This window comes from Harpegnathos saltator, unplaced genomic scaffold, assembly GCF_003227715.2.
Source record: "Harpegnathos saltator strain DR-91 unplaced genomic scaffold, Hsal_v8.6 scaffold169, whole genome shotgun sequence".
Taxonomy (NCBI): Eukaryota; Metazoa; Arthropoda; class Insecta; order Hymenoptera; family Formicidae; genus Harpegnathos; species Harpegnathos saltator.
The window spans coordinates 275,337-300,425 of record NW_020229949.1 but is presented as its reverse complement, the minus strand read 5'-3'; the positions used below and the strand labels follow the sequence as shown (position 1 = coordinate 300,425).

Here is a 25,089-nt window from a genome sequence, read left to right as displayed (position 1 = left end):
GGCACGTATTCGACCAGAGTCCTGCGTTGCGGCTGTCACGTGAAATTTCACCTTGACTACGGGACTCGTATTCGAGCGGAGTTCTTGCTTGCCGCGAGCCTCACGCAGAAGCATTTCTTTGAGGCTGTCGGCAATTAGTCGCCGTAACAAGCGTTTTACACATCTCTGAGGAACATTCTTATGTCTATCCAGGACGACTACTTGAACGATTGTCCAGTTATTGAACGAGTTGTTGTTAGTATTATCAGTGAGGATCGGACTTGTTTTGAATGATTATCTTTGAAGATTTTTTAAATATAACACGGAAGCGTTATAATTGCGAGGCGGAGACGTTATCAGGAATATCGTCTGAGGTAAGCTTACCGTATTTTTCTTTTTTTTTGCACGGAAGATCAAATTATGAAACGAAAGAAGAGATCGATCAACTGATCCCGCGACGGGTTTTATCTTTATTTCCTCGTTATCATGTCTCGTTGAAATTAACGGTTGATTGATCGCACTCGCATAAAATCTTAGTTTTCGAGTCTGTCTCAGACGTTCGCAACAGAAACCACGGCGATTTTTTCTGAATCTTAAGCACTCATCATTGAAATGATTTTTATCACTAATCGAAAAAACAGAAATCCTATCTGATGGCTCTTTATTCATACAAAGATTCTCAAGACCCGGATTTTTAGCGACTCGGATCTCTTATCAGTCGACAAGTGGACAACAAAAAACAATAGCTCGTGATTGAACATTGCTTATTCGCGTGTCAACGTTATCTTCGCATACGGTGTTCTTATTAACAATACGAGAGTCTCCCAATCGTAGTTTCTTTTGAGAACGTTGAGAGAGACGATCACTGTTCGTCATGAAACCTCTTAATTCTCAAGAACGAACCTCTCAATGGGTAAGTCAAGATGCAAAGTTGCTTATATTTCGTCCGTGATTATTATTAAAATTGCACAAACTCTCAGAAAATGTCTTTGGAAAGTTGAAAAGACGCCTCAGAAAATGTAACATCCTTCAAATTTTTATAATTTTGTCGCGTGTGATACAGTACACCTGATTTCGGAAAGAGGAAATCGAACGTAACTAAACGTACAAGTATGCGTGAGGAGGTTATCTCCTGTATAAAATCGAATAAAGTATAAAGTCGAATTGAAACGTCGAATTAAAAAGTATTGACATTTTGAATACGTCTGAATTTTGCTTCCTGATCCGAAGAAAGAGATTGAAAAGTATTAGTTATCCATTAAACTTTACCGCGCTAAATGCGAGAAACGGCAGTGCATGATGAATGCTTCGCATTAAAAAGGATGCAATTCATTTCAAATATGCCTCGCATTCAATCGCAATCGATAATTTTCAAATGCGAACTTTCGCACTGAGAAGTATTCACTTCTTCTCCTAATTGTTTTCGGATTCAGAGGCATACAATATTTTCACCTTCTATTCCCCGTCGCATCGCAAAGTATTGCAATTCGCGATCCAATCCGAGATTTCCGCAAAGGCAGAATTCACGACGAAATCTCGTGAATGCGAAACAATGCTTTTAAATACAGACATTTTATACAGAGGTCGAGAAGAAATTGACTAAAGAAATAGTATGTCTCTCTCACACGTCTGTGAGGTTCCCTCGAAAGTTTGTTTTGTCCAAGCGGACGAGCGAGACGGAGCCGACAGTCCGTGTCGAGGCTCCAAATTCATGAGGACAACGATCCACTCTGCGGATTCGAACGACTCGTTTAAGCGCGCTCCGTGGCTTTTCGAATTTTCCGTATGACACGCGAGCCATCGATACCTCGCGCGAGATGCGAGCCATCGATACCGCGCGGCGCGCCTAATTTGAAGCTCGAGAACGTCGACAGTGCGCGATTGGTTGAGCGCGATTGGTCCCTCCGGCAACTGGTCCGAAAGGTCACCTTCAGTCGGCCGGACGTCGTGACACTGCGACGGACGACGTTGATCAGAGGTTCGTCGGCGCTCATCGAGTGCGGAGGGATCATCGCCGTCGTCGCGCCCGACAGTCGCGTTTCTTTCTCCTTGGTGAGTCGAATCACTGGCTGGGTCGATCGGTCGACGTACTGTGATCGTTGTCGTGTCTGAGCGCGCGCTTCACGACGACGCGACGACGACGAGGGCGAGGACGAGGAAGACGAAGACGAAGACGACGATGACGACGACGACGACGACGACGACGACGACATTCGTCAGCCGTTGGACACATGAGTCCTCGTTCGCTTTACGTGAACGTCATACGAATCGATCCAACGATTAGCCCGTGAACGCATCGCGAGGGTGTGCGTGAGTTAACCTGCTCTCCAGCTCCTCGTTCTTATTGAGTGAGGAGACCGCTATTTTCTTGAAAGAGAGAAAAGAAGTGAACGATCGCTCGGTCGCTTGATCGCAGGCGATGTCTCCTCGCGTGAATTTCACGTGACTCCGGTACGAACGGCAAGGTAAAATATTCAATTCAACGAACGAACGAGTCGCGTCGTTGGGAATGACCTGCCGGGCTCAGGATAATCAGCGGGATCGCTGCCCACCGCGACGATCGATCCTATCGTCGCTTTCGCGCTTCTAAGCGGTCGAGTGGCGTTGTTACGGTTAATCCAATTATCGTGGACGCCTTTCACGTGCGAATGATTTGTGTCACGATTGGCACGACCGCGATCGCGAGGAACAGTCGATTACGATGAACAGTCGAAGGACTATCTCGGTGACGCGACGTCTACAAGCTCGACCGAGTTTCTCGTCCATGAACCCGGTGAATCACGAAAGCTCGGCTGTCGGCCGTAAATTGGAACATCGCCGTTGTCATTGTCATCGTCATCGTCGTCGTCATCGTCGTCGGGAGACAAAGTGCCGGACGGAAAAAACCCGCGTCCACTAGTGATAATTCTACGATACATATAGCACACACACACACACCGCTCGTTGTTTATGCTCGGCGTTTTGACGCGCTGCCAGATTTTGCCTTGGCGCACGTGTTATTTAATTTTATGACGTGGGGATTGCGAGACGGGGGAGCAGAGAGAATTTCGCGCCTGTCGCAACGGCTAAGCGACGCTTTGCTCATTCCTGCCCGCTTCGCGCGTTACATCAAGGTACTTCTCTCTCTCTCTCTCTCTCTCATATTTCTGCCTTCCTACCGGAATGTCGCGCAATTTCGAGCTGGAGAGTCTCGTGACACCAGATTCGTTTCAGCAATGATTATCTCACTGATAGCGCGAAATTGGAAACTGTAGATTACAACGCAACGACATATTCATTAACGTGCTTCACTTTCTTTTTTTTTTTCCTTCTTCAGTAAAGTGAATTTGGAGCAGCTGCGTGTAGTTTGAATCTTTTGAAGTAAGGTTACATTCATATCAATATTGCAGTTATCTTAATGATTAATGTGGTTTGTGCAGGAAAATGTCTCAAGATTATAGATTTCCTCCGTGTCATTGCACAGCTGAGGATAGTGCGGAGAATCATGTAGAGAGCAATAGTGATCTGGATGGAGATGCTCCATCTAAAAGCATCACTGTTGATAGTAGATCCTTATTGGAGTCAAGTTTGTATGAACGTTATTCGGTGGAATCTCTTGTTGCTAAAGTTTTGAAAGATATCGACACAGAGAGAATAAGCAAAATCAGTTTGCAAAATGTTAAGCTTTCCCTGATATTTCCAGAGGCAAGCTTGCAGCCTTTCTTTTTATCATTTCCTTTATTCTTATCTCAGATTCATATAAAGTAAATGCTAAAAAATTTAATTCAAGTAGATGTTTGGGAAGAGCAAACTAGAATCAGATGAACCTTCACCGACTGGCTCCTCGTTTGAAATAGAATTCGACACACTGGAGGAAGAATATGCCACTAACCTGCACTTTTCATACCCTGTGACACAGACAGTTATGATATTGCTCTTTCTGAAAAGAGACTAATAGAAATATGAAAATTGTTGCATTCGTAACTTAATTATTACTATTGGAGTAAAAATATTGTGAAGAGATTGAGAGAATGTGGAACATGCTCAGAACGATATAAATTCTAAGTTGACAAGTATTGACGTCGGCTTTATATATAAATTTGCGTTTTACAGTGCTACAAGAAGTACTGCAAAAAGATGGCCGAGGAACCAGTCCAAAGGTTTATAAAACCTGGCAGCCACAAGGGCAAGGGTCTTGCTGTATTCACTAGTGGAGGCGACTCTCAAGGTAATTTAAAAACAAACCACTTGATCAATTTTACATTGCATCGACATACATGCGCTATTTGACATAATAATTATTAAAAATTTTGATACTCCTTTCCTCAGGAATGAACGCTGCCGTACGAGCGGTCGTGAGGATGGGTATTTACCTCGGATGCAAGGTATTCTTCATCAAAGAAGGCTATCAAGGAATGGTGGATGGTGGGGCATACATCGAAGAAGCGACATGGTCGTCCGTGTCTTGCATCATCCACAGAGTACGTATCGCAGAGTCGTGCAAATGTTGCATCATCATATTAATAATAATCATAACGCTGTATCTTTTCAGGGTGGTACAGTGATCGGCTCTGCACGATGCAAGGACTTCAGAGAGCGTGTCGGGCGCCGAAAGGCTGCTAAGAATTTGGTGACTCGTGGTATAACCAACTTGGTGGTGATCGGTGGAGATGGCTCTCTCACAGGCGCCAATCTCTTCAAGGAGGAATGGCCCGAGTTGCTGAAAGAACTCGTCGATTCTAGTAAGTGGAGGAGAACGTTCGGAAAAATTTGCTTCATCTTGATGCTTCATCGCTCGCACTGTATAAGTTAATGTTATTTTACGTTTCACTAATTATTATCTAATTAACGTTACACACCAGGCAACATCACTGCCGAAGAGAGCGAGAAGCACAAGCATTTGCACATCGTCGGGATGGTTGGCTCTATCGACAATGATTTCTGCGGCACGGACATGACGATCGGCACCGATTCGGCGTTGCATCGCATCATCGAGAGTATAGACGCTATTGTCAGCACAGCTTACTCTCACCAAAGAACATTTATAATGGAAGTAATGGGTCGGCATTGCGGGTAAGTGGATGAACTATCGTCGCGTTTACGTCACCGAGAGAAAATAATTCAGGATTTGTATCGTCATTCGTTGGATAGTCAATTATACATGTAATACGGCTCGTAGCCGTTCCGCGCGTGGAAAATTACGTAATTCACAATGAGTGAATTACGAGTACTAGGCTCGGCGAGCCCTACGAGATTGGTATCTGAACGAGATTGATTATCGCCAGTATTGAAACGGTATCGACCAAGTTATGAATTATGAGTATACAGTACAAACGAGTGGTTTTCGGTTAGGTATCTGGCTATTGTGGGCGCTCTAGCTGCGGAGGCCGACTATGTTTTCTTCCCGGAATGTCCGCCTCCCGTTGACTGGCCCGAAAAATTATGTAAAAAGTTGGAGCAGGCACGTGTTCGATGGAGTTCTCCTTTTTTTCCAAATTTTAGAGTGCATTGCGCTAATTCTTACTAACCTGACTTAACACACAAATTGGTTTCCTTTCTCGTTTTTGTATCAGTTCTTTTTTTCTTGGTTGCTGAATGTGTCTTCTAGATTAATAAGTGTACACGCTGGACATGCATTCCTCCGAATAAGTATCATATGACGCGAGAAGGAGGAACGTGTACGGTGGAGGGAAGGGGTGATGATATACTTGTACAAATTTTCTCACACATTGTTATCACGCAGTGATCGATAGATACGCAGAAAACTGCGTAGATGACTGAAGATAATTCTGAGACGACAGAGTCTTTCAGGTATCTGACGATAGCGTCAAGTTTGTCCTCGGAAGCCTGCTATTCCTTTATTCCCGAGTCTCCGACGAGCGGTGATTGGATCGAGGAGCTTTGCGAAGCTGTGCGACAGGCACGTTTCTCTCTTCCTCTTTCTTTTTCTCGCTAGTCGCCTTATATCAGAGAGACTATCCTTATATCATTATATTACATATCAGTAATATCAGTATATTCATGGGATAACAGCAATTTAGAGATACTTTATAAACGCAGTGCGATCTTGAAAAAAATCGATCGCAGTAAGATATCTTGTAAACTTTCCCGCTCCTTACCATTTTACCCCGTTTAGCGCTTACACGAGAGTCTCTTTTGCAAATACATTGACATCCACGTATGTTCGTCAGCCGGCTTCTCCGAACTTATACGATCACATAATCACGATGCAATGACATTATATCACACACAGTATCCTTGAACATCGTATTGAAGTAGATTTAGTTAGGTTTGACGATATACCATTACAGTTATCTGGCTCTGGTGGCAGCTATGTGTTGCGAAGCTGATTTTGTTTTCATCCCAGAATGGCCACCCGAGCAGGATTGGCCCAACAAGCTGTGCAAAAAGTTGCTGCAGGTTCGATGAATATCTTTTTTTTTTTTTAATTTTTTAAGACAAGTATCTTTTTACGTTTGTTTCGCGCGACTCTCGTCCAACCTGCAACGCGAATAGCATATTGCATTTTTGCAATTCATGCTTTGTTCTTTTAAACGGTTGCAGGCTGTTACAATCGTTTTAGTTACATCTGATTTGATTTTCTTTTCTTTTGGTGATATCTGCTATATACGCTTTGTAAACACTTTTTTCACGCAATTTACGAAAAAATAACTTTGTTTCGTGAAGTTGATGATAAAGAAATAAAATGCATGCTATGATAAGCTTACAACATTTTTCTATAATGCTATGTGTTATGTGAAGTACTATATCATAATACATTTACAAGAAATTTATAAAACACTTAATCTACATAGAAGTATTAGAGCGAACGTTTCTGAAACTGTACATATTACTTTGTATCTTTATTATTAGTATAACTATATTGCGATATTACACGGTATCATAGTATTTGATTTTTTTTTCTATTATATTTCTACACAGTCTGCTCTTTTAGATCTGTTGATGAAGCAATCTACTTCGGCGTGCGAAAGGTTTTCATTGCTCTAAAACTTACTTTTCAGGAGAGGCTTACCGGGCAACGACTCAACATTATTATCGTGGCCGAAGGGGCTGTCGACAGGAATGGCGACCCGATTACTGCTGAGAAAGTGCACAAGGTAGTCGTGGACAAGCTACAGCAAGATACCAGGATTACTGTCTTGGGTCATGTACAAAGAGGTGGTAATCCTTCAGCCTTTGACAGAGTTTTGGTAAGATTTGATAATTCAGAATTTTTAATGTCGTTAAGAAAATTAAATATGAGAAATATATATATATATATATATATATATCTTTGAGATTACAGTATATATTCATAACTTTGATCTATTCTTTATTGATACTTTGATCTGATCAACAATATGTTACAGGGATGCCGAATGGGAGCTGAAGCCGTGATGGCTCTGATGGAAGCGACGCCCGAGACCGAGGCATGCGTAGTTACATTGGATGGTAATCAAGCTGTAAGATTGCCACTAATGGAATGCGTTCGTCGTACGAAAGCTGTAGCGCAAGCTATGGCTGACAAAAATTGGAGCCTCGCGGTTCAGCTCCGAGGGAAGTAAGTGAATCCAAGAAATCACAGCAGAAATGTTAGACGTTAAAAGTGTAGCATATATCTAAATATCCGCTTATGCTTTTCAGAGGCTTCGAGCGCAATCTGGAGACTTACAAGATGCTGACGCGCTTGAAAGCTCCAGTAGAAAGCTATGATCCAACCAAGGTACAATCACGCGTTTCCCGCGTACGGTCCGCAGCTCGCGTTTGGATGACCCAAAAATTTCAGTATTTAAATTCTACGCGTTTTTAGTACAATAATGTGTCGGTCGGTAGAACAGATAGAGAAATGTGCAGCACTGCTGTAGCCTTAACGGAATTTTGGGTCTCTGATGAAAATAGCATAGAATAGAGCGATGAATAATATAGAGATTATTACATGTGCTGTTTAATACTGCTTCAGGAAGTTCACGGGTACGCAGTACCGAAGGTAAATCAATTAAGAACCTATTATTAGGCGTTCTCACGTTCACTTTTTTGGAACAAATATTAATACTTGCAATGCCTTGTGAACGTCAGGACCAAAATTGTCCTAATCACAGCACCTTTTTTTCCTCCCATAGCAATACACTTTATGTGGACAAGTGAGTTGATCCATACCTTTGGAAATAGAGAATGCGTGTCTCATATGTTAGACACACATATCATTTTCGTATTTCACGTTCGTGCTCAGGCAGACGAAAGCATTGTGCGCTATTTAACGTGCTACATCATACACAAGCGATCGTTCAGTTTCTTGTGCACGTTGCATGACGCGTCGTATCGGCTTTCACGTCGTCGGTAATTCGCGCTTTTTCTTACAGGAGCATTACACGTTGGCGGTCATGCATATAGGATCACCGTCTTGCGGTATGAATGCCGCAGTTCGTTCCTTCGTGAGAAATTGCATCTATCGAGGCGATAAGGTATCGTATATGTTCTTTCGTGTACATTATGAGTTCTAGCACTTGCTGTCTTCGTTGTACTCAATTCTTTTTTTGCCTCGACATAGGTGTATGGTATCTGCGACGGAGTGTTGGGTCTCATCGCTGGTAGATTGAAGCTGATGGATTGGTCGTCAGTTACCGGCTGGGTTGCACAAGGCGGCGCCTATTTGGGAACGAAGCGCACGCCACCCACAAAAGACCAATTGCCGCAAATTGCTCAGAAACTTAAGGAATTCGGGATTCAGGCGTTACTAATCATAGGTGGATTCGAGGTACCGCGTTCTTCGCTCGTGTTCTGTTGACTGTGGACTAAGATATATATAGATATCGATTACACCAAGCGTATTTTATCGGTAGGGTTATCAAACCGGTCTGATGTTCTTCACAGCGAGGGACAAGTACGCGGAGTTCCGTATTCCTATCGCTATGATCCCAGCGACTATCAGCAATAATGTACCAGGGACGGAATTTTCTTTGGGCTGTGACACAGCTTTGAACGAGATTACAGAAGTAAGTTTTCATCTTCATATCAATAAGCATTCTGGTTATACAAATTCAATGTTGGAAAGTCTCACAGCTTAACTTTAGTGGTCACGGCTAGAAATCGCTGATTTAAACGTTAATTCTTCTTTCCTTTTTGTATCACCTATCTTGTAGATGTAATTTTAATCTAAGAATCAATTATGTAACGACATCATTTCAGATTTGTGATCGTATCCGGCAATCGGCGCAAGGTACCAAACGTCGCGTATTCATTATCGAGACAATGGGTGGCTTCTGTGGATACTTGGCGACAGTCGCTGGTCTGGCCGGAGGTGCTGACGCTGCGTATATCTTCGAGGAAAAGTTCAATATTAAAGGTATTCTGCTTGTATATCACATTCACTTCAAGTATGTTATATGATAACGTTCTTATCAATGATGGGCTCTCAGAAATATCTGAAAATAAAAGCTATAAAAACATTGAACGCAATAAAAAATATTTTATTTAACACTGCAATGTTTATATTACAGACCTGAATCAGGATGTCATTGCGATGGCGGCGAAGATGTCGGAAGGTGTTCAACGAGGTCTGATCCTCAGGAACGAGAACGCTAATCTGAATTACAATACCGACTTTATGCAGAGACTTTTCAGTGAGGAAGGAAAGGGTCTGTTTAGCTGCAGGATGAATATAATTGGTACGAATTGGATTCTGTACTACTATTATCGCGGAACAAACCAAGTGGTTTTCGTACATATTGACATCACTAATTTTTACATACAATTGAACTTTTGTATATTTAATCTATATACAATATTCTCTCTGTTTCGTTCGTTACATGCATATTACATTGTATCATCATATAAATATTTAATTAGATTGTTATATTAAATATTATTTTAGGTAGTATTTAATTAGATTGTTATATTAAATATTATTTTAGGTCACATGCAACAAGGTGGCTCACCGACGCCCTTCGATCGCAACTTGGGAACGAAGATGGGCGCTAAAGCAGTGGAATGGTTCAGCGACCAATTGCGAAAGTGCACGAATCCCGACGGCAGGGTAGTCACGATAAGAGCGGACAGCGCTGTGATGCTCGGTATTGTAAGACGACAATACAGATACACGTCGTTCATGGAACTTCTCGATGTTACCGACTTTGAGTGCGTATTTTCTCCGGTAAATTGTCTTAATATTTCCAGTGCCCGACGAATAATTCTCGACACTCGATATAATTTCAGGCATCGTATTCCGATATATCAGTGGTGGATGAAGCTGCGTCCGTTGCTGAAAGTGTTGGCGAAGCATGAGTCAACGTACGAAGAAGAGGGCTTGTATATAACCGTCGAGGAAATGGATCTTCAGAATGACCCGCCTCTCGTATAAGTCGCTAGGTTAATTACCTAAAATCGCGCTAAGTAAGTAGACAAATGGATAACGTTGCGCGTATTGTGCGACATTACGATAATTTGGCCGCTGCTCGACAAGACGAAGGGAGAAAAACGAATCTTATGCATATTTATTAAATCACACACACACACACACACACACGTCCGAAGGATTCGATCGTTCATATCATTGGTTCTCACGAGCAATAGCAATGTACATGTGTGCGTACGCATGTTTTCGTTATCGCTAGTCGTTTCGACGTATGAACGCAACAATTTGGGATGTAAATTACGCGGACAAATGCGACCGAGGGTTCCGGGCCATTTATTCGTTGGTTTTGAGAGTCACATTCGGTGCCTCTCGAACATAAACTTGCGAGTTTTTCAACTCAGGTAAGAAATAGGTACAAAGACAGTACCTGAAGCGTAAGAGGGTGTTAAGTATACTTGAGTCTCGTGCGAGCTCGGCCCGCGACGTGCCAATAGAAGCGAGGTGCTTCCCGTTTGAACAAGAACAACTGAGCGGTATTGTTACAGTATATCTTCTAACGACGTTGAAATTGCAATGCGTGCGATTATGCATAGTTTTGAAATTACATTAGATTTCGACAAATGTAAAAAATTTCTAGCGTGTAGTAAAGTACACGGAGTTCAGGCGCCAAATTACGGAAAATCGTTTCGTCAAACATGCAGACAGAGAGAGAGAGGGGGGGGGAAGAGAGAGGGAGAGGAAACAAAAATTGATAAACCACCCAGCGATACGCAAGAGACTTACATTTGATATGCTACTCGAACCTGGTACATACGTTTTGCTGCATGTCCGGGTAGCCAGCAAATTGTTGTGCGATTTTTCAATAATGTGTTTTGGTAGTTTGGTTAAGGCTTGAAAATTGAGGTTTCTAATGTACAAAATTGTAGTAGCTTTTTCGAGATGTAAGACGTTAATATCGATCAACGAAAAGCGCTAACGCGATATTAGTATATTTAATTTATTCTATATTAGGATACTTGATTGTAATTAAGCTTCAGAATACGCTGTTGAAATATCGCACCGTGGTGAAACATAATCAGCAGGATCAGGAGAAACAACGACTCATGTACTGCTTTTTAGCGTCTTTAACGAACAGTAATATTGTTTCTGCATCTTTTCATTGCTTTTGACATTGTGAATTAAAGATTAAATTAAGGACGGCCTGTCGAGATATCTCGTTTTGACATTTCGTTCGTTCGCGTTGTACACTTAACATAACACCCGGTGAAAAACGTTTGTGACAAGTATAATCTTCAGTTGCGACACACGGATCGAGAAGTGAATCAGATTGTGAAATTTATCAGGAGTTTTACGGATCAAAACTTTGTGAACTGTATTTGTGGTCTACTAAGGTGTAGGGTTAAAAATTAATGTGGCATTTTGTGCGTCGGTGAAGATGTTTATCCTTCGGTTTAGCGTTTACTCGAAGCTATAAGAAGCTATTGGAGAATATACCTGTCTACCTCAAAACATAATTTTGCAACGATGAACGTACGACTCACGCAGTAAAAGAAGAGCAGAGAGAGAGAGAGAGAGAGAGAGAAAGAGGGAAAAAGAAAGCGAATGAGTGAGAGGTTGACCCGTGAGTCGCGCTCTGGTTGCACGTAACATTAAAGAATTTCGCTAAAATTTAAGGCTTGTGACCACAAAGGAGTACTTAGATTTAATTCTTTTTCTCTTAATCTATACTCGTGTATTTATCTTTCGGCGAAAGCGTGCAAGCTATTAATAATCTCTCGTAATTGTTTTCCTCGGCGTATATAAAGTAGCGTTCTCTTGTCTCGTGCCCTCGCGAGATTCTATAGAAGCCAGGCAGTAGTTGCACTCTGGTGACTACTGAAAATTATAATTGTGTCTCGCGCGCCATATAACTCGCTCGCTCGCTCATCCGCCCGTTCGCGTATCCGCTTGTATGCGTAAATGAGTAACATTACCGAACATGATTAACGGGAATACGGACGTGAGAAAGAGAGAGAAAGAGAGAGAGAGAAAGAAAAAGGGGGAGAAACTTGCGCGTGTATGTGTGTGCGCGCATGTGTGCGTATGCGTATGTGTGTGTGCGCCCGTTGTAGCGTGTACTCTTCTTCATCATTTTTTCTGTGTAAGTAGTTTGCGCACCGACGCTCGCGTGGAGAATCGCGAAGCACGCCCATGATTCTTCGTTTTGGATGCCGCCGCGCTTAGCATTCGCAACTCGCGTCGACTTACACCTAAGATTGGCTTAGTAGGTAAAGATTGATGTGTGCATGCTCTGTGCAAGAGGAAGAAGAAAACAGAAAAGAAGCAAGGACGACGTAAAAAAATATATACATATATATATATATATATATCTTCGAAAGTACAATAATTACGCGCGTACGTTACGAGTTCGCTCGAGTTAGAGTGTTAACGTAAGATCGTGTAATATACGTATAAAGAATTATATCTGGCAGGATCGCTTGTTTCAAGTCGTTATCGAAATACATGTGTATGATCTACTACTCTCGGTAGTGTGTATACGACAGATAGACGATAATAGCTCTCTTGTTGAAAAACCGACCGAATAATACAACTAACACGACACTTGACCGTTCAAGCGATGCATCGGGTAGAGATGTTCGTTTATTCGTTATATATCACGAGGTTGAAAAGGCGACCAAAGATACCAAGTATTTGAGCAAAGTCAAGGCGCAACGACAGGGAGAAAAGGGGGACACGAAGGCTCCTGTTAATAATCTGTGAATTAAATTATAGCCACTTGATTATATTCGTTAATTGCATTGCAACAGTACAGTTTTACCGTATCTCTCGTGTGTCTCGATGAATTTTCATCATGGAATCGAATTCGACGTGCTGAAAAACATACATAACACATCACTCAATAAGTTCGTAGGATGACATATAAATGGCGCTACTATTGACAAATCCATATGATTTTTAGGAAGTACTAACCTTCGAATGATACGTGTCAAAATTTCATGACAATCGGACGTTCAGTTCACAAGTTACAGTGGTTTTAGTGACGCACGAGACTCTGGTTTTAGTGACGACTCGTTTTAGCAACGCGTCGACGATTCAGCGGGCTGTTTGGAGCTGTTTCAGCGCGACAAAAAGGATTTTTTGATGCGGTATGTGACAATGGATGAAACATGGATCCATCACTACACTCCAGAGTCAAATCGGCAGGGAAAGCTCCAGGGAAAGAGATTTGGCTCCAATGAAGAAGTGACTGCTGAAACTGAAGCCTTGCTAAAACGAGTCGACGTCTCGTGCGTCACTAAAACCACTGTAACTTGTGAACTGAACGTCCGATTGTCATGAAATTTTGACACGTATCATTCGAAGGTTACTACTTCCTAAAAATCATATGGATTTGTCAATAGTAGCGCCATTTATATGTCATCCTACGAACTTATTGAGTGATGTGATATATATATATACACACACACACATTCGAACGATATTTAATTCGCGTGTCTCTTCGTCGAAATATCCACGTGTGTAATCATCAATCGCTATTTATCGCATTGTACTACGAGGCTGTACACGCAGAAACGTACAAATGATACTCGCGTAATGTCAAATGCATGCCCGCCGCATTAGCGCATTAAGGTTACGCGTGTATAGAAATGAGATATTATTTTTAAGATTTCAGAGATATATTTTCGAGTCATTGTTGATCAATGAATTTACATCTGAGACCCGTGACGTGTATATAGTATTACATTTATCGTAATTTATTTTTTCTCTTTCGACATCAAATGTGATTGACATACCACCGCACTCTGGGCGGCGCAGCGCGTATTATATTGCAAAAATCCGTGAGGATTTCGGAATTATAATCGAGATCGATCAGTTGTCTAAATTGACGAAACGTCTAAATCAGGCGGAACAAATACGTATTATTATTATTATACACATTGACGATGTTGTATCTGTGTATCGTGAAATAAACTATATCTTCTAAATGCGTTACTCGCACACCACCCGATTTTGCCTTACGAAGATGAAAACTGTATGCTCGATCCGATATCATAACTTACTGAATCGCAACTGTAACGATAATATGGTGTAAAACTGTTATCAATCTACCATCGATTCGTTCGCTTTCGACCGAATGTCTCTACGAAGGTCTGACGGAACATTTGAGCGTGTTATTTTATTTTTATCTGTTATTTCACGGTTATTTGTTATCGTACTCTCATTTAGATATTCCTACGAATTCAAGATATCATATATATAGTAGAGTCTACATTATTTACGATTCCTTGAATATCAGTTTCACAATGTCAAGTTACTCGTTTCTCTCTCTTAAATTTTCTTTTAAACCCACACACCCGTTCATCGAACCACGTATCCTCGGCAATTCAAACTTTCACTCGGTTTACTGCGTGCGTCGCGCAAAGAGTCAAGCGAGCATCCGACGGCTACATTCGATTCGCGTCCTCTGTCGTCGTGGGCCTTTTATCAAATGAAAATTCTATTCTCACAATAATGAAGAGAGAATTCTCAGGGGCTCATCGTCTGTGATGTGATGCGAGTGGGGTAACTTATCGAGCGTATGACTGACGTAGTGCCAACAGGTTAGGTCGGCGAACGCCACATTGCTCGGCGTTGGCCGACGCGTAGCGTAGTGTGCGCGTGACGTTTCCCCGGTGAAAACGTTCGAGTCGATGACACGACGGGGCTGAACTTGTCTGTCTTGTCGCGTTCGTCGTACAGTGAGCACTCCTCCTCGATAGCAAAATGGTCGCGGTGAAGGGACGCAAGAACTCGAGCAAGAATCCACCGATATTCAGCCACGAATTCGTCATACAGAACCATGCGGACATCGTCTCCTGCGTTGCGATGGTCTTCGTGGTGGGCTTGATGGTGCAGGTTAGTGCACACGTCGATTCTCCTGCCGGCGTCTGGATCTGTGTGTTCTTTGCCTTGTAATTTAGATAACGTTCGATCTCCTCCCTGGTCGAGCGAGATGATTTGGGGATGATTGTGTCTTCACGTTCATACGCTTTGCTCACGCCTCTTCGCTTCTGTGTCTCGTATCGAATGAAAAGGAAATTTCCGGGGAATTAGGTGGAAATTGAAAAAATGGGACGACCATATGTTACGAGTCGTAAATATTGCGGTAGATACGGATTAGATGAGATCTAGTCGTGTAGGCGATTGTATTTGTAAAAACATATTGTACTTGTGAGAACCTGTTATCCATACAGTATGTTAGTGACATACTTTTAATTATCAACAAGTCACACTATAGTAATTGGATGCTTTACTGTATTAATTTTAAGAAAAGAACTGTCAGATTTAAATATATATTATTTCTATAATTATAAGTACGATACATATGTATGTAGTTATGCACATATGTTTTGCAGCTACTTGCTGTATCAATAATCTTAATCAATATAATTCTGTTCCTTCAGGTTACCTCATCATGGGCGTACACTTTCATTGCCATGCACCATAATGTGACCAACCCCATTGAAGATCCAACGACTGTACTGAAGTATACTACAGGGTGGAAAGATGCATGCGCAGTGTTCTTTTACTTTTTGATAACTATCATAATGCACGCTGTGCTCCAGGAATATATATTTGATGTAAGTATACTTGTTATAACTGATTGTAGATGCTCACTTGTTTCTTTTTTTTTTTTTTTTTGGTGCACTTTCACTGACCAAATTGCTTTCTTTCATAGAAAATTTCCAAACGACTCCATCTCAGCAAGGCAAAACTCTTCAAATTCAACGAGTCCAGCCAATTGATTGTCTTTTATATAGTGTTCAGCTTTTGGGCCATTGACATTATAATCAGGTAATGCTAAATATAGTAATATTTTCTCTGTAGTCAGTTTTCTAAATTCTAGCTGAAAATGATATATCAAAAGACTGGTCTCTTTCTTTCAGGGAGAATATACTCTTGAATCTACCAGCTTTATGGAAGGAATACCCAATGCCAATGACCTTCTCCTTGAAGCTGTTTTTCATTTGTCAGCTCGCCTATTGGTTGCACTGTTACCCTGAACTCTACTTTCAACGAGTTAAGAAAGAAGATATCCCACTGCGTGTTCTTTACGCGACCATCGCATTGTTCTTCACATCTTTGATTTATTTCTTCAAGTAAGATTATATAATATAGTACGTCGCAGACGTTTCTCTTTCGCTCTTTTGCCTGTTTGTAACAGCGAATTTTTTTTACAGCTTCCAACAGCTCGGCGTGATCTTGCTGACTCTGCATTTTATGGGAGACGCCTTGCTGCATGGAGCTAGACTGACCCACTTCATTAGTCAGAAGGAGAAACCGTCGAGACGTAAGTTTCTTTTATCGATATAAATAGTCGTCTACATGAAAATTGTTAAAATTAATGCGTTGATTAATATATTGCACAGTGTCCTTCCTCATTGCCAATTCGACATACGTGTTTGCCCGCGTCGCTACCATCGTTTTGTCAGCTGTGGTGTTTATATACGGCTTGAGACAGCAGGAAAACAAATTCGACTACGCCACCGGCAACTTCAACATCCCCGCTGTGCAGTACACGGCAATATCCGTCATCTCGTTCTCCCAAGGCTACCTGCTGTATCTCCTCATCGCGAAGCAACTCAAGCGTGCACGTGAGAACGCCGTACCAGTTGTCGTGAAGACAAAGCCGAAGCAAAAGTCGAGAAAACGAGAAGGTGAGAACCTCTGGCTACATTGAAGCTCCCTTTGTTACTTCTGCGTCGAAATGTGTTAGCTAATAAGATCTCAATACATGCGTTTTATGTGTTCAGGCAAGAAATCTGCCCAGTCCGAGGACGACGAGCTCCCGGAAGTGGATCAGGCGACGAAGAAGAATTTGAGGAATCGTCCGTCGGCTAAAGCAAAATAGATGTCTAATAAATTAGAGAAATCATCCTAAGGCCGATCGGATATTCGATCCTATCCGTCTGTATGTCATGAATGCGTCTGAATGTGTCCGAGAACGCAATCGTAATGCAGGAATTTCGAAGCTTCCATACATAGTCGCTACTGACTCAGAGTCACGTCGTGCAAGATGTGCTGAGGTATCCGATACTCGGCTTCATAGGAAAATGTATAGACGGAGCGGTGGGGTTCTTATCGTTAAGCGTGTCACGAAAGCGGTAGGTACGGGGATCCGCCATAATAACGAGTGTATTCTTGTTTCACCTGTTTTTTTCTTTTTCTTTTTTTTTTCTTAACTTTTTACAATCTTTCTGCAATTGTCTCGCTGTCGTACGGATTTTAGATAAACGTTGCACATATTCTTATACAATCGTGCGAAATTATTGATATGCATTTTGCAGTAAATTGTGTTTTTAAGCACGTTACGTATATTTTCTAGGTACGTAAACGTGCGCATTATATTTATGGAGTAATTGACAGAAAATTTATTTACAGTTGATACTTATATTATTTTGTTTTTAGTTAAAATTCACGGGTTTTTCTTTTGCACGTGGCTTTCTTCTAATGAATTTAGGGTTAATTGATTAGAGAGTAAGTAGTCGAATAAATTTATTATACTAATATGTATATATATATATATATATATTATACATATATATACACGAAGTTGCAAAAGAGGGAGAAAATATAGACGATATATCGCACGAAATGATATTCTGGACCATAAATGTGTTATAAGAATTATGTCATAGAAATATACATATCTTATTATGGAATTATGATACTGTTATATTGAAATACAAGTTTTGCGACTATTTTCTAATACATATATACCGATGAAAAACGGAGTTTCGTTATTTCAGCGCCGCGTGCTCGGCGATACCATTTCGTAGAGATTGCTCGCAATGACATTATTCTAGTTAAAAGCAAAGTTCCAATTTTTACGATACGATTTTAAAAAAAAGTAAAGTACAGTCTCGACGTACTGTCGCTTCAGAACATTTGCAAGGTGTTTATCACCTCGCCTAATCGAGGGTAGCAAACGAATCTTTCTCCCGGGGAAAGACATTCAGTCATAATTCCAATAATATTAGCTTCGCTGGTAGTTTCCCGCAAAACCGAAAAAGCATTAAAAATTTTCAACAAATTGTCAACAGAGACAGAGGCGGCAGTGAAGGATCAACTCTCGATCTATCGAACAAGCAGCGCGCGCCGCCGTATATGCCAGTCCGGTGCCAGCCGTTCCCCACGTTCAGTCCGCGCGTTCCCCGTGCGCACAGAGGAACAGCGGAATTTCATCGGGATCGCTGCCGCCGCCACCGCCGAGTGTTCCTCCGTGATGGTGGCAGTGGAGTGCAGTGCTGTCGTTGATAGTCGCGTAGCAAGAACATGGGAAGATGGCGACATACCTGAAACGTACGTCAAAGCTGTTCGATCTGTCGCTGTCGCGGCCCAGCGCGGATGTGCGACTACGGGATCTCATGTGCCCGGTGTGCCGCGGCATCCTGATCGAGCCAGTGACGCTGCCGTGCACACATAACCTCTGCCTGCGCTGCCTGAAGGGCACATTCGAGCACAACAGTCTGAGTTGTCCCCTCTGCAGGCTCAGGGTGGGCTCGTGGCTGCGCACGGCCACCAAGTCGGAGACTTTGGTGAACCACGGCCTCTGGGAGTTCATCAGGACGAAATTCCCAAAGGAGGTCGAGGACAAGCACAACGGCGAGGAGCGGGACCTCGGCTTGGACGCTGGTGAGTGACATCGCATGTACATGCACGCACACACGCACACACCCCCCACCCTTCCCCGCGCGCACATACCAGCAATAAACAAACGTAACATAACCTACGAAGAATGCGAGTATGTCATTATTTGTCGGGCGAGAACGCCTCTCGCGTGTCCGACGCGAGGCCGATTGACTTTTCTCTCATTGTGTCGGTCGTGAATTATGTAATCCCCGGAATGTTTCAAGCTCGCCTTTGGCATCGCACGGCGTCGTTACCTTTGTGCGTTTGTGTCTGTGTCTGTGTCTGTGTGTGTGTGTGTGTATGATGTTCGCGACGTCGCTTCGCTTCGACGAAGTACAGAGTGATCTCTTGTGCTCGATAATCTCCGAATACGTACGTTAATAAGCGTTGGCGTTAATCGCGATGTTCCGTCGATTGGCAATTTCGTCCGTGGAAATTGATTTCGAGCGTAGAGTGATCCTTTGATAAGCAGCACCACACACAATCTTCTTGTTCACGTTGTAAATGATTTTTCTGCAATCTCTCTAACGGCTGGCGTTTCTCTTTGACACAGATTTCGCAGCGAACAGGATACTCAGTGCGGCCGGGGAGATACACCGGGAGTATGAGGCACAACTCCAAATAGCCGAGGAAGAGATGCGTCGGCAAAGGCAGGCCGAGCAGATAGCCAGTGAGGCCTTGATACAGAAGATTCAGGCAGAAGAGCAGCATCTGTTGTTTGCGCAGTTGGCGCAGGATCAATTGCTAGCCAAAACCTTGGCGAAGAAGCAGGTAGCGGAGAAACAGAAGGAGACAGCCAAGTGTTACAACTCGGCTACAGCCGAGTGCTTGAAGACGTCGTCGGTGTCGGTGAGCTATGCGTACGACATGTCCAGGTTTAACCAGGTTAAGGCCACGCGTGTAAATAATGTCGAAGCGTCACAAAGTGAAAGCGCACACGTGGATAACAAGAGGACGAGTCTTCCCGATTCCACCAGAGACAACTCAGAGTCACGACGGACGAATATGGCGTTGTTGTCGAAGATTTGCGCAGAGAGATACTGCAAAGTGAAGACAAACACGTCCAACAGCTACAAGAACTGTTGCCCGAAGCAGTTGGCCGCTTACAATACTATGTCAAAGTCGTTCAAGCACCAGGCGGTACCCAGGTACATCCAGCCGTGCACCTCGAATTATCCGATGGATCCCGGGTGCTCCACGTCGCAAGCTTACGCCACGGAGACCAAGGAAGAATTGCGCGTGCCGAGCGACGTAGTGAATAGCAAGAAGAAGAGCCTAGGGGTAGAAGTGTGCAGAACACACGGGTCGCTTGGCCCGCACCGGACCGACGACGACGAGAGGATAGGGAGCGCGGAGAGCTCGGGCAGTCACGACAGCATTAATCAGGAGATCCATCACTTCAAGCCGATCAAGACGGTGCCGAGGACGTCGTTTAAGATTTCCGCAGGTATACACCTGCGACGATATCTTCGTTTCAGTAACATAGCGAATTTTTATGCACAAGAAACGTGTAGAATAGTTTCTCCGTATAGATAATTTCGCTTGTATTTTCATCGCATTGCGTTATAATATGCGCTGTACTTGCTTTCAGATGGAAAGCAGATAGATCCAAAGTTGATCCGAGTGGTTCCTATCATGAAGAGGGTGATCAACGTGATGCTGAAACCTCCATCGCCGACGCACTTCAAACGGATCATTGGATGTTCCTGGAGCGCCTTCAGAGGTGAGTTATGTATGTGACGTACGATGAGAACTATCTCACCATTTGTCATAAAGTTTTCTTTTTTTTTTCTTTTTTTTTTTTACCGAATTAAGTTGAGTTTTTCGCCTTTAGAGTTAAAAAAATGTGTAAACTAACTAAATTGGAGGAAAAAGAACAAGGTAGCGGTTAAGTTAAAACGAGTAGATTTAGAAACTAATACTGTTGATGCATTTTACATTTCCACTATAAATCTTCAAAATAAACTCTTTGCCGAAAATTGCCGTTGAAACCAAACTGCTACATTTTCAACTGTCTCAAGAAATGAGACAGTTGAAAATGTAGCAGTTTGGTCATTTTATGTACGTACGTATCTTTAATACGGCGCGAGCTCGCTTCTTTCAGACACTTGATATTAATATTTTATAAGAAATGACAATCTTGTTTCCTGCCTTACCCGTGCGAGTGCCTCACTCGTAAATAACTAGTTACGTAGATTTTAGTAGAGGTTAGTTAGACGCGCGATTGAAGTTGCGCAGATATGAGTATTCGCTCGCTTTTACTTAGTTCGTAATATGTTGCAACAGGCAAAGCAAGGCAGGACGCACGGGAGAAGCAAGCTGCGCACAATGTAGATACGGATACGTCGGCACCGATCGATCAGAAGCCGTCGACGTCACTCAACCAGCCCCAGACGGTTTCGAGCAAGTCGACGAAGCCGCAGACGAATGACGCTCGACTCGACTTTATCCTCGAATCATCGTTCGACAGCAACAAAAATTATACGAAAAGCGTAAACAAGATCGTCAACGGCACTAAAGTGAGCAAAAAGCTGTCGCTGGGCGACGAGTCGGACATGAGGACGACTCGTAAGTCCTGGCGGACGCGCGTGAGAAACGGTATGGTGGCCAAGTCCAAACGACATCGAAACGTCAGGTATTGTAAAAAGGGCGCCGAGCTCATCTCAGACGTGAAAGAGCAAGACGAGGAAATAGAGGAGGAGGGGGATGAGGAGGAAGAGGTGGTGATAGTCGAGGAAGAGGAGGAAGAAGAGGAGGAGAAGCAGCGAGAGCGGGACGATGATCCAAGGGGTTTCAGTTGGTCGTGCGGCAAAACGAGTCCGCAAAACGACGAGCGGAACGGCAAGGATGACGTAGCTGTCGAAAATATAGCCGAGCGGATTAAGAAGAGGAAAGTGAGCGCGGAAAAAAAGACGTCGAAGCCGACAGACGCGGAGCTCGACACGTCGTCGTCGTCGTCGTCGAAAAGGAGTACGAGGAAGAGAGCATTATCCGAGAGGAGGGACAAGAACTCCGCAGCTGAGGATGGAGTCATCGTAGCACCGTCGTCTCGGGAGAACGCGAAACTTGACAGTGCCTCCGCGTCGAAGCGGCGGAGACTACACGGGACCTCTCGGGGCAACGCGGAGAAGAGCGAGTCGTCGACGAACGCGACGATCGGTAAAGCGGTTCTATCCAAGAGATCAGCGCGAACCGCGAGTTCGACGAAGATCTCCAGGGCAGCAGCCGGCAGCGAGTCGAATGGCACGCGCGACAGGTATAACAATGGCAAGTTCAATTACGATTCACCGCCGGAGTCTTGCGACGAGACGGAGGAGTGCACTTCGGAGAGCAGCAACGTCGCCATCGGGACTCGCGTGGACGCGAAGCACGAGCGTCTCTCGGACGAGGAAGTGATCAAGGAGCAGCAACGGATCGAGCAGGTCTTGCTGCAGGAGCGGGAGGATTACGAACTGGCGCGCCGCTTGCAGGCCAAGTTTGACGAGTTGGAGCAGGTAGCAAGGCGCACCAGACGTTCGAGGAGAGCCGTCGAGGACACGGATTTCGACGCGGTGGAGTTGCGCGAGGTCACCGCGGTCAGGACAGTTCGTAAGACGAGATGCGCGAGCCCCAAGCCGTCGCTCGTCGTACGAACCGCGAAGACCGTGTCCAAGAAGAAGCGCGGCAGGCCTCCGAAGCGCGTGAAATAAGACGAGATGCGTGCGCGATAATCGTTTGAAGAGTACGCGCGAGAACCCTCCATTTTTGGATGTTCCTATGAGCCGGGTGTGAAGATTACGAAGAGAAGGAGAAACAAGAAAAAAGATAGTAGAGGTGGTAGTAGTAGCAGTAGTAATAGTGGTAGAAGAAGAAAAAGAAACGAAATAAGAAGAAAAGAGAAATCATAAAGAAATAAAGAGGAAGGAGAAGAAGAAGAAGAAAGAGAAGAGGGTTTGGTTATTGCGACTTTGTACAATGTTTCGCGTGTTTGGAAAATGCAACAAAACGAATCGAGCAATCGGTTGCGTGGTGTCGAATGCGTACCTGGTGTACATCGCGAGAGTACACGTGAAACGGTCTCGCGGCAATTTTTCAGATTGTTATAAACGTCGTTCCCGGTGTCCACGTGATTGTAACGTTGACGCGCGTCTCCCTAAGCGCCGTCTTTGTTCCTAACGCGCGTTGTTCCCGCGCGTTTTCAAGATAGCGACGGAGAGGCGTGCGCTTTTTGCGGTCGTATACATAACGACAGATTCTTTGGCCAAGCAGCAGGTTGATCTTGGTTTGACTAAAATTCATGGTAGACCAGAGTTTGTGCTACAATTCAGATACGAATCATCCAGCGTGTAATGCAGATTCTATTGCTCATTCAAAACTGAAGAGGCTTTATTTTTACAGAGAATTTTTATTTGATATATAAATATTCATATACATATATATGCGTGTGCGTGTGTGCATATTTTTAATGAAGAGCTGCGACGCAGAATTCGCAAGGTTCCGCGCGCGAGATCCGTCAAAGAATCTGTTGAAATCGAGATCGGTGCTTCTGAGACATCCCGTGTCCATTTTTATTCATTCATAGGCTAATAGAAATGAGATACTCTCCCCACTTTTTACAATCAAAACAGCGTGACAATAGAATGAACGAGATGTGTTGTTAAATTCGGCCAAGCGTGGTACAGGCGTGCGCACGTCCCTAATCGTGACAAGGAGAGAGATGTATGTGCGAGATTGAAATTGTAGTTTTATATACAGCGGTTACACTTATTTTGTAAGAAAGCTTGTCCATTTAAGTAGGCTTATAGATCGCTACTTGTTGCAGCAGTCCCGTAAGATTTATAATAACTATTATATGCGCGAGTTAATTAGCTTCTTTCTTTTTTCTTTTTTTTTTCTTTTCTTTTTTCTTCTGTGAAAGTTCGATTCGCCGACATCCGGTCCTTGGCGCTTTCTCGAGCGACGTCAATCGCATCATCGATCAAGGACCGACCGTTGAGCCTCATTGTTAACGCAATTTCCATTGAGAACTAATGAACGTTGAACGTTAGTCGGAGACGGAGTCATTGGAGATTTTCGACCGATCCTTCGCTCCTTCCCGAGCGCGAAAGCGGCAAGGGGCGGGGAATTGTATGACGTTATCTCAGTTGTCGCGATTAATCGCAACGTTCGCGGGAACGACTCTATGTGTAAAGTTTGTTACGTGACATTTATATAGATTACCGAGCGAGAGAAAGGCATGTTACAAGTGAATCGTGTATTAGCGTTATATGAAGAGAGAGAGAGAGGGAGAGAGAGAGAGAGAGAGAGAGAGAGAGAGAGAGAGAGAGAGAGAGAGAGAGAGAGAGAGAGAGAGAAAAACTATATGTTTGATAAGATCCGCTTGATATCTCGCGATAATTGTCTACTGTCAGCTTCGACGGCCTTGATTATCGTATCGCAATCGAATTACTTGTTACAAATTAAGCGTTGTACTAAGAGATTTTTGCACGCGCGCGGACACACACTCGGCGTGATCATATGCATGCGGATTTCCGCCGTGGTGTTCCTTTCGCGCGGGATTCGACGGGACTCGCACACTTGTTGACGACTGTCGCGGATTGCAGTTCCTTTGGCGTAGTTCCGTTTCTGCTGGTAGGTCTCGAATTCTCTCCTGTTGTGTGCTTCATCATACACAACACACACATACACACGTTATATATTATATAATATATAATACACACATGTATTGCATATCATATAATATATCGTATGTATACATGTGTACTCTATGTTATGTACATCACACACACACACACACACACACACACACACACACACATATACATACTTATCATACACATATATACTGTATTTTCTTTAAGAGTCCGCCGGTATCGAAATGAGTTCGCGCTCTCGCCTTTTCGCGCTCCTCCCGTTTGTGATACTGTCGCAGTATTCTACAGATTGATAATTTGCGAGTTCTCGACCGCGAAGGAAGCCGAGTACGATTCGTCCTTAAAACTCTCGTTGTTCATCCTTCACACATTCGCTGGTACTCATAGCATGTGAGCACCTCATGTCCTAATATCGCTTCAAGTTCATCTTCAGATGGACTGGCTGATTAAACGGTCCTCGTGACATCTGAAAAT

The 25,089-nt window shown here is 43.4% G+C and overlaps 3 protein-coding genes across 14 annotated transcripts; all 3 read left to right on the top strand.

The window, feature by feature from the left end:
* The first annotated feature begins 254 nt into the window (after positions 1-254).
* On the top strand, positions 255-14,295 carry Pfk (ATP-dependent 6-phosphofructokinase). Of its 12 annotated transcripts, none has more exons than XM_025297086.1 (18): positions 255-353; positions 4,072-4,186; positions 4,288-4,439; positions 4,511-4,700; positions 4,821-5,031; positions 6,270-6,378; positions 6,981-7,169; positions 7,329-7,519; positions 7,603-7,681; positions 7,919-7,945; positions 8,079-8,099; positions 8,319-8,420; positions 8,507-8,713; positions 8,799-8,951; positions 9,145-9,301; positions 9,456-9,623; positions 9,870-10,092; positions 10,171-14,295. In XM_025297086.1, the coding sequence occupies exons 1-18, from the start codon at positions 270-272 to the stop codon at positions 10,313-10,315; spliced, it is 2,523 nt and encodes an 840-aa protein (XP_025152871.1). In that variant the 5' UTR covers positions 255-269; the 3' UTR covers positions 10,316-14,295. The 12 variants fall into 12 exon arrangements, with proteins under 12 accessions (XP_025152871.1, XP_025152872.1, XP_025152868.1 ...); XM_025297087.1 differs by lacking the exon at positions 255-353 and adding an exon at positions 819-892; XM_025297083.1 differs by lacking the exon at positions 255-353 and adding an exon at positions 1,750-2,031.
* A 624-nt stretch (positions 14,296-14,919) lies between these two features.
* On the top strand, positions 14,920-18,012 carry TRAM (translocating chain-associated membrane protein 1). The gene is made up of 7 exons (XM_011139970.3): positions 14,920-15,205; positions 15,754-15,930; positions 16,029-16,144; positions 16,237-16,449; positions 16,531-16,640; positions 16,720-17,007; positions 17,104-18,012. The coding sequence occupies exons 1-7, from the start codon at positions 15,074-15,076 to the stop codon at positions 17,199-17,201; spliced, it is 1,134 nt and encodes a 377-aa protein (XP_011138272.1). The 5' UTR covers positions 14,920-15,073; the 3' UTR covers positions 17,202-18,012.
* A 375-nt stretch (positions 18,013-18,387) lies between these two features.
* LOC105182500 (uncharacterized) lies at positions 18,388-24,701 on the top strand. Its single transcript, XM_011139969.3, has 4 exons — positions 18,388-18,985; positions 19,536-20,429; positions 20,574-20,705; positions 21,269-24,701. Exons 1-4 carry the CDS (start codon positions 18,634-18,636, stop codon positions 22,669-22,671), a joined length of 2,781 nt encoding a protein of 926 aa, XP_011138271.1. The 5' UTR covers positions 18,388-18,633; the 3' UTR covers positions 22,672-24,701.
* Positions 24,702-25,089: the final 388 nt, after the last annotated feature.